General features: G+C 37.1%; 2 protein-coding genes across 3 annotated transcripts in view; one reads left to right on the top strand and one right to left on the bottom strand.

The window, feature by feature from the left end:
* Positions 1 to 3,551, bottom strand: part of LOC141341529 (uncharacterized) — an 85,409-nt gene extending 81,858 nt beyond the window's left edge. The window contains exon 1 of the mRNA XM_073846414.1: positions 2,910 to 3,551. Coding sequence (XP_073702515.1) covers positions 2,910 to 3,393 — 484 coding nt within the window. The 5' untranslated portion in view covers positions 3,394 to 3,551. The remainder of the gene's footprint in view (positions 1 to 2,909) is intronic.
* Positions 1 to 10,385, top strand: part of LOC141326852 (uncharacterized) — a 269,935-nt gene that overhangs the window by 211,022 nt on the left and 48,528 nt on the right. The gene's annotated exons all lie outside the window — the stretch shown is intronic.

Genomic DNA, 10,385 nt, shown 5'->3' with positions numbered 1-10,385 from the left:
TGACTCTCCGGTTCCTCCTTTAGGCTCCACCGGCTCCACCTCCGTCGGTTGGCCCCATGGAGGAGCCAACCCTTCCTCCACCATGGCTTCTCCCTCCGTCGGCTCCGCCTCAGTCCATAGCTCCATTACCCCCACATGGACCTGGCCCTCCATCCCTCCCCCTGTTCCGCCTCCGCTCCACCACCCTCCAGGTTTCATTAGGTGGTTAGAGCGTCTGGAAGCCGCTCCTTGGGGAGGGGCTCTGTCACGTATTGGTTGTCTTGTCATCATTAACTCTTGCACTACACATCATGGACTTCATTCCCCACAAACCACTGCGCTAATCACTGCATTCACCTGCTCCTTGTTTCTCACTGCACTGATTACCGCTCACAGCTGCACCTCATCACACTGACTGCATTTAAGCTTCTCACACACACAGCCACCTGGCAAAGTCTTATTGTTCTATCAGGTCATTATTTCCGAGCGTTTCTTTCCGTGTTTGTTTTTCCCTGTGTTTGATTCCTGGACTCCTCCCCGTGTTTTGATTCTCGCTGCCAGCCCCGACCTTCCTGCCTGTTCTTGACTACGATTTATGCCTGCCCCTTTGTGTTTGTTTGTTCTGAATAAAAGCCTGCATTTGGATCCGGACGCCTGTCTCCCGACCTCCTTCGTTACAGTCTTATTATTTGCTGCTTCATTGAGATTATTCAACAGCTCTCCAGATGTTTGCTATTACAAAAGAAGTTTAAAGAAAAAAGTAGGCTACCCACTTCGTAGAAAGACTTCATTTGTGAAACTATTGGTCCTAAACAACTCCGTAATCAAATAATCATTAGACACAACGATTGTTGTTGCCGGTTGAAGGGAGGACGTTTTTTTCCAAGTAGAACTCTCCTCTCTGCACTGAATACACGTTATGAATAAAATTACAGTTATTCATACGTGAAGCTGATTTTTACCTCAAATTCCTGCTACACTCAAACCTAATCAGAGGTGGAAAGAGTAATAAAATATGCTACTCAAGTAAAAGTACTGTTACTTCAATGAAATTTTACTTAATTACAAGTAAAAGTACTGGTCAAAAAATCTACTCAAGGAAAAGTAAAAAGTAACTCATTTAAAATTTTACTTTACATAACAAAAAAAAAATCATTTAAAAACTGCATGTTGTGTCTACTTGTGTTATCTTTGATCAAAACGTTAACGTGACAAACATGCAAAAAAATTAATTATTAAAGCTGGTTTGCCAGATGACAAGACATATTATATGATATCCTACAAAGCATGTTCAAACTTCACCAATATAGATTAAATATATCAGTTTTATTGCATGGACAGTGGATTGTGGTGAGGGCTATTCAACGACTAATTTCACTGTATTCAGAAAAAGACAATGACAATAAAGGCTTTCAATTCAAATCTATTCAAAAGGTTAATTGAGAAATTTAAAACAGAAAGCCCAAAAAGCAAACATAACACTGCATGGCTTTTAGATATTATAACTAGAACTATAAAATTAGTTTTTCCCCTAAAGCAAATACAACCAGCAGAAAATACAAGTTGTTAATACAATATTTAAAATGATTATGTATTATTAAAAAGGTAACATCAATCAGTAATTACTCAAAACAAATGTAAATGGATGAGCAGCAAAGCTACACAACAGTATATCTTGCATCTGCTTTTCCTAAATATATAAGTGAAATAATAAATAGTCATTTAAAGTAAAACAGTGAAGAAAATGTTTAAAGAGTCACAGCACAGTCTTCAGCTTCCTGAGAACAGTTTGTAAAAAGCTACTTTCCTTAATTAAAAAAGAAAACTACACATGACACATATGCATTATATATTTGCCTGAATTGACAGTGAATAAGGTGAGTCAAACTGTATATGAAACAACCCAAAATATGCTTTAAAAAGTATTTTATTTCAGGGTTTTGATTATACTGTACTTTTACATTTTTTTTGTTCTTTCAAATGCTTACAAAATTACCCCAATAATTATTGAATTATTATTTGATTTTTAAGCAGTTCGAAACAACCTGATGAACATAAATCAATTTTTACACATCACAATATATATTGCAGGAAAAAAAAATATTGCAATGTAATTTTTTCCCAATATCGTGCAGCCCTGTCGTAATACAATCTAAATTGTGTGGTATCGAAAGATTACAACTTACAGAAGAACTTCAAAATTCAGATTGTGTCAAAGCAATGTTTATACAATATCACAAATGATAATGCATTACTAAAAAAATAACATTCAATCAGTGATTACTCAAAGCAAATGTAAATGGATGAGTAGCAAAGCTGCATGACAGTATATCTTGCATCGCTTTTCCTAAATATATCATAAGTGAAATAACTTATTTTAGTAAAACAGTGAAGAAAATGGTTAAAGTGTCACAGCACAGTCTTCATCTTCCTGAGCAAGAACAATTTGTAAAAAGCAATGTTCCTTAATTAAAAAAAGAAAACTACTCATGACACATACGCATTATAAGTATACAATTAAACATAATATTAAAACACAGTATGATTTATATCATGAAGCAAAATCACATACAAGATTAAAACTTTTTGAAATTGTTCTTTAGAGAGGAACTTTATTAATCCAAGTTAAATCTGCAGGTTTTGAAGATGAAGATGAACTTTATTGACTGTGAAAACTTTAGATGATGTTTCTTTGTGATGGCTCTTGATTGATCCAGATGATATTTTATTGCTTGGTTCATTATTGTGTGCAGCATCAGATCTGAAGATGATCTACTCACTGTGATTGTTTTTTGTATGTCTGCGTAGAGTAGATGAATGTCTGAAACAGATCCCACATTCAGTGCAGTGATACGGTTTCTCTCCAGTGTGAATCCTCTCATGTGTTTTAAGGATTTCTGAGAGTCTGAATCTCTGGTCGCAGTGTGAACACTTGTAAGGTTTCTCTCCAGTGTGAATCCTCTGGTGCTGTTTTAATTGTTCAGCTCTAGTAAAAGTCTTTTCACACTCAAAGCACATGTACTCTTTCACACCAGTATGTATTTTCTGATGTGCTTTCAAACTTTGTAGTAATGAAAAACTCTTTCCACACAAATGACATGAATGTGGTTTCTCCTTTGAATGAACTCTCAGGTGTTTTGTCAGGTCTGAAGCCCACAAAAATGTTTTATCACATTGATCACATGCGTACAGTTTCTCTCTAGTGTGGATGTTCATGTGTTTCTTAAGGGTTGATGATTGTGAGAAACTCTTCCCGCACTGATCACAAGTGAACGGTTTCTCTCCAGTGTGAATCCTCATGTGATGCTTAAGGTTTTTTTTGTATGTCAAACTCTTTCCACACTGAGTGCAGGTGACAGATTTCTTGGCTCTGCTTTTCTTTAAATCTTTGGGTTTGGTTTGAGAGCGACTCATTTTGAATGTTTTTTTTTTCTCATCAGCTTCACTCAATTCTTTATTCTCCTCATTTTCATCAATAAACTCTGAAATAAAAATAAAAGCATTTTATTTTCAGAAACTCGTTAAAAAATAAAAGAGGGAACCAGGAACTTGATGTAAAAGCAGAAAGTAGGAAATTGCCATACAGAAGTTTGATCTTCAAATTAGACGATCTTCAAATTAAAATAAGTTTAATCAACTACACGATTTTCTAACATACTTTTTGTATTATTGACTTACTATTTTCCTATTTAATACTGTAAATCTGCTAATTGACACAATCTGTATTGTTAAAGTCGCTATAGGCAAGATAAGTTTATTTATAAAGCACATTTCATACACAATGGTAATTCAAAGTGCTGTACATGAAATGAATTAAAATCATAATATCATGAACTTTAATAATGATAATCATAACAATAAAAACAAAGAATTTAAAAACATTTAAGAGGATTTAAAAATTAATTAACACAGTAAAAATTATTATACATAAAATAATGCAATATGTTCGGACGAAGCACAGTGCTCATTCAATAAAAGCACAACTGAACAGATGAGTTTTCAGTCTGCATTTAAATGTGTCTAATGTATTCCAACTGCGCGCTGCATAGTAGCTAAAAGCGGATTCCCCTTGTTATATAAATAAAGGTCACTTGACTTGACATACATTTTGTTAAAGAAAAAAGTACCCAGTTCATAGAGAGTCTCTTATTATTTGCTGGTTCATTATTACAAAAGAAGTTTAAAGAAAAAAGTAGGCTACACAGTTCATCGAAAGACTTCATTTGTGAAACTATTGGTCCTAAACAACTCCGTAATCAAATAATCATTAGACACAGCGATTGTTTTTGCCGGTTGAATGGAGGGCATGTGTTCAAGTAAAAGTCTCCTCTCTGCACTGAATACACGTTATAAATAAAATTACACAGTTATTCATACGTGAAGCTGACATTTACCTCAAATTCCTGCTACACTCAAACATACTGTAACTACGCAAATGAAGATATGCAGGACAGCAAAAAGCAAATAGAGAACAAAAGAAGAACTCACCGGACAACTCTCTCTCTCACGCAGCTCCGCTCTCTAACTCGCGCATGCGCACATCGAGTGATCCTCACGAGCGCTGAAGATGAAGAAAGAGCGTCTCGATCGCCCCCAGGAGGCTGTAATCAGTATAGGTCACAAACCATTCAACCTAAAAAAAAAATACGATGTCAAAACCCAAATTTCTAAACCTATTTTTAAATGTTGAAGTGTAAATAAATTAGTTTTGTCTTTCGTTCCATTAGATTAGATGGAGAGGGTGGGTGAAACTGGTGCATTGGGGTACTGTAAAATGACATTCAGAAATACACCCAGTTAAAATAGTCTTAGATAACATGATCTGTGGCTGTCATAAGCTTACAAATGCGGCTTTACCAAGCTCAACGGCGCTGGCCCGAGCAGATATTAATGGAACGCTATTGACTGTTCAAAATAAGTGGGCGGGGCTGGGCGATTTGTTTTTGTTTCAGTTAAAAGTACGTCACCACATAGAAGAACGCTGCGTGTTTCAGGGCACTTCAGTGGACCTTTAAAAACTGTATTACTGTGAAGATCTCTCTAGCAGTTGTTTAATTCACTTTATTCATTAGCCTTGGCCTTATTGTATTTATGTCCTGTGGTGTGTGTGCAGAAGCACTCCAGTCAGTTCATCTGCCAGTCAAACTGTCTGTTCTCAAAATAAACAAACAAAGAAAAACCTTTGGAGAATGTGTGCATCATTTCTGTCTTTAATTTAGTTTTCTAAAGTTAAGTCAAGTCACCTTTAATTATATAGCGCTTTATACAATACAGATTGTGTCAAAACAGCTTTAATATGGAAAATAGATTGTCAATAATGCAAGAGGACAATAACAAAGTGTAATTTTTCTAGGTAAAGTCAGTTCATTGTGATCAATATGATACACTTCTACGAATTAGCACTTCCACTAATTCTAACAAGGTTTTTCAAGTCTATTTGTGATGCCCCAATTGTTGGTTCTTCACAATTGAAGACACTAATTGTTTCTACATGTATAAATGTATTAAGGGAATGATGGTTCCACTAGACCAATAGAGGGCGCTGTGGGAGTGCGGTGTGTTGTAAGGCATTTGCTGGGCTGCTGGTTATAACCCAGCAATACAAGAGATGATCACACGCACGTCTTTGTCCTGTGTTTATTTAACCATTCTACAGGTTAGTCCACTGTTTAAAGTGTCAGTCTGTATGAATGTTGATAGAATACATGTTTGTGCTTATCAAGTGCTTTAGTTTGATTTGTTTTGGTAAAGTTTTACATGTTTAATCATTAACTGAATTCGTAATGTTAATCTGCAATTGGAAGTGATGTATGCTTTGTAATACTAAATACTGAAGGTGAATATGCTCAGATATGTTCATATATCAGTTCCTCTAATGTTTAGTTTACTTTAAAAATGCATGTGGTCGATCTAAAATGGGTAAAACATTCAGAGAATGTCACGTTTGAACACGTATTTAATACAGTTGAATTTAAGTGAAACTCAGAGTGATGTGACACTGAATAGCATGTGAATATGCAAATGAGTAACACAGTGATTGGCTAATGGACAGATCTTCATGGAAATGCTTTGTAAATACTTTGTAAAGAGACTGAAACAGTGAACATTCACATAAAGAGGCAATGTATTGTACATAATGCATGTTATGATGTTTGCAGTTGCACTGATGTGAGCATTTTGGAAAATAGTGATATAACCCAGCAATACAAGAGATGATCACACGCACGTCTTTGTCCTGTGTTTATTTAACCATTAAACACAGCTTCCAGTCTGCCTTGCTGCAGAGTGGTCTGTTTGTTTGTAGCTCTCTGCAGCTTCGTTTTTCTACTGGATTTTCTACTGGATTCTCTATCTTATTGTTAATTCTGCCGTTTTAAATTGATAGATATAGCTTAACTTAATTTCTGGTCTTATCCATCAAACTAATCTGACTAATTTGATTGTTCGCCTTACTCTATAATCACGAGTGCAGCACGTTAGCATTCCATAGCCGGTTAATTTGCCGCTCGCACTCCATTCACGCTTTTAACTCTTGTTTACTATTTTTAGCATTGCGCTGGCCGGTTAACTTGCCATCTGCGTTCCATTCACGTTTTTATTTTTATTTTTTCTCGTGTTTAATATCGTTAGTACTCTTTTAGCCGGTTCCGTTCCGTTTTTTCTCCCCCTGATCTGTTCTTCAGGAACTCTAACAACATTGGTAAGTTGAAATCATTCTACAATCACGGTGAGTAATGGCTTCTTCTCCTACAATTGTAGTCTGCACTGCTTGCCACATGTATAGCTTATCTATCTCTGTCAGCAGTGAGCCTTATACATGTGATAAATGCAGGAATATAGTCAGGCTGACAGAGAAGATTTCAGAACTAGAGTCACGCATCCAAACTTTAATGGAGGATAGTAAGAATGTGAGGGCCTTAGATACGGTTTTGGATGTGACTAGCTCAGAAAGCCCTGTACATTGTTCGGTTCCGGTAACAACGCCCGTGCAGCAGGGCAATTGGGTGACTGTGAGGCGGCATAGTCGCGGGTCAAAACACCGCTCTTCCGTTCCGATCAGAACATCAAACAGGTTCTCCCCACTCAGTGAAGCACCCACTGAGAAACCTGATGAAAGTGCTCTAGTAATTGGAGATTCTATTGTACGGAACGTGAAAATAGAGACACCAGCCAACATAGTCCAATGTTTACCGGGAGCCAGAGCGCCTGACATCTTGGCAAATTTAAAAGTGCTGGCTAATGCTAAACGTAAATTCAGTAAGATTGTTATTCACGTCGGCACTAATGATGTTCGACTTCGCCAGTCGGAGATCACTAAAAATAATGTTAAAGAGGTGTGTGATCTTGCAAGTACGATGTCAGACACTGTAATATGCTCTGGTCCCCTCCCGGCTTACCGTGGTGACGAGATTCACAGTAGACTGTGGTCACTCCATGGCTGGATGTCAAAGTGGTGCCCACGAAATAACATAGGTTTCATAGACAATTGGACAAGCTTTTGGGGCAGACCTGACCTGTTGAAAAGAGATGGTCTTCATCCCTCCGGATGTGGAGCATCTCTTCTATCTAGAAATATGGCACATAGTCTTAGAGTTTGCACTTGACTCACTGGGGCCCAGGTCAGGAAGCAGACAGACTGGCTAAACCGACCGTCTGCTAGCCGCCTCACGTCACAGAAATCAGTTAATTCTCTGCACATAGAGACCCTTTCACCTAGATATCACTCTATAGAGACTGTGTCTGTTCCCCGAGCTAGAAAATACAAAAAACGCCTGAATCAAATCAGGACCAACAATTTAATTAATGTTCAACAAATAAAAAATATATATAATACAGAGAAACAATTGATAAAGCTTGGCTTATTGAATATCAGGTCCCTTTCTACGAAAGCACTTTTTGTAAATGATATGATCACTGATCATAACCTAGATGTGCTCTGTTTGACAGAAACCTGGCTAAAACCAGACGATTACATTATTTTAAACGAGTCCACCCCCCAAGATTACTGTTATAAACATGAACCGCGTCTAAAAGGTAAAGGAGGAGGTGTTTCTACTATTTATAGCAGTATTCTCAATGTCTCTCAGAGAACGGGCTTCAATTATAACTCGTTTGAAGTTATGGTGCTTCATATAGCATTATCCAGAGAAACAAGTACTAATGATAAATCCCCTGTGACGTTTGTGTTAGCTACTGTATACAGGCCACCAGGGCACCATACAGACTTTATTAAAGAATTTGCTGATTTTCTATCCGAATTAGTGTTGGCCGCAGATAAAGTCTTAATAGTGGGTGATTTTAACATCCATGTTGATAATGAAAAAGATGCATTAGGAACAGCATTTATAGATATTTTGAACTCGATTGGGGTTAGACAACACGTGTCAGGTCCTACTCATTGCCGAAATCATACTCTAGATTTAATACTGTCACATGGAATTGATATTAATGGCGTTGAAATTCTGCAGCAAAGCGATGATATCTCAGATCATTATCTAGTCTCTTGTACAATCCAGATAGCTAAAACTGTTAATTCAATTCCTTGCTACAAATACGGTAGAACCATCACTTCTACTACAAAAGACCGCTTTGTAAGTAATCTTCCTGACTTATCTGAATTCCTCAGCATATCCAATAGCTCAGAAAAACTTGATGATGTAATAGAAACTATGGACTCTCTCTTTTCTAGCACTTTAGATACAGTTGCTCCAGTGCGCCTAAAAAAGATTAAGAAAAACAGTCTAACACCGTGGTATAACGATCATACCCGCGCCCTAAAGAGAAAAGCACGAAAAATGGAACGCAGCTGGAGGAAATCAAAACTAGAGGTTTTTCGTATTGCTTGGCGTGAATGTAATTTATCTTATAGGAAAGCATTAAAAACTGCCAGATCGGATTACTTTTCATCTCTCTTAGAAGAAAACAAACATAACCCTAGGTATTTGTTCAATACTGTGGTTAAATTAACTAAAAATATAGCAGCAACAGGTTTAGACATTTCCCAAAAGCACAGCAGTAATGACTTTATGACGTACTTTACCTCCAAGATAGACACTATTAGAGATAAAATTGTAACCATACAGCCGCCCGCTACAGTATCGCATCAGATGCGTTGTAGATCTCCTGAGGAACAATTCCATTCATTCTCTATTATAGGAGAGGAGGAATTGTATAAACTTGTTAAATCATCTAAACCCACAACATGTATGTTAGACCCTATTCCATCTAAGCTACTAAAGGAGGTACTTCCAGAAGTCATAGATCCTCTTCTGAATATTATTAATTCGTCACTATCATTAGGATATGTCCCCAAAACCTTCAAAATAGCTGTTATTAAGCCACTCATTAAAAAACCACAACTTGACCCCTATGAATTAATTAACTACAGACCAATTTCGAATCTCCCTTTTCTGTCAAAGGTACTAGAAAAGGTAGTATCCTCACAATTATGCTCCTTCTTAGAGAAAAATGGTATCTGCGAGGATTTCCAGTCAGGTTTTAGACCATATCATAGTACTGAGACTGCTCTAATTAGAGTAACAAATGACCTGCTATTGTCAAGCGATCATGGTTGCATCTCTCTATTAGTGCTACTGGATCTTAGTGCCGCATTTGATACTATTGACCACAACATTCTTTTAAATAGACTTGAAAATTATGTAGGCATTAGTGGTAGTGCACTGGCATGGTTCAAATCGTACTTATCTGACCGTCATCAGTTTGTGGCAATAAATGAAGAGGTATCATTTAGATCGCAAGTGCAGTATGGAGTACCTCAAGGCTCAGTGCTAGGGCCATTACTTTTTACGCTTTACATGTTACCCTTGGGAGATATCATCAGGAAACATGGTGTTAGCTTTCATTGTTACGCTGATGATACTCAGCTCTATATTTCTTCGCAGCCCGGAAAAACATATCCATTCGAAAAACTAACAGAATGCATAGCTGATATTAAAAACTGGATGGCGAATAACTTCTTACTGTTAAATTCTGAAAAAACAGAGGTATTAATTATTGGACCTAAAACCTCCACAAGTAATGACCTAAAACACAGTCTAATACTAGATGGCTGCTCTGTAAATTCGTCGTCATCAGTTAGGAACCTAGGCGTCCTATTCGATAGCAATCTCTCCTTTGAAAGCCACATTTCTAGCATCTGCAAAACCGCATTTTTCCATCTTAAAAATATATCGAAATTACGACCTATGCTATCAATGTCAAATGCTGAAACATTAATTCATGCGTTCATGACCTCAAGGATAGATTATTGTAATGCTTTATTGGGTGGTTGTTCTGCACGCTTAATAAACAAACTCCAGCTGGTCCAAAATGCAGCAGCTAGAGTTCTTACTAGAACCAGAAAGTATGACCATATTAGCCCGGTTCTGTCAACACTGCATTGGCTC

Source organism: Garra rufa, chromosome 1, assembly GCF_049309525.1.
Source record: "Garra rufa chromosome 1, GarRuf1.0, whole genome shotgun sequence".
NCBI classification, from domain to species: Eukaryota; Metazoa; Chordata; class Actinopteri; order Cypriniformes; family Cyprinidae; genus Garra; species Garra rufa.
The sequence above is the reverse complement of the archived record's forward strand: the minus strand, read 5'-3'. Positions and strand labels throughout refer to the sequence as shown.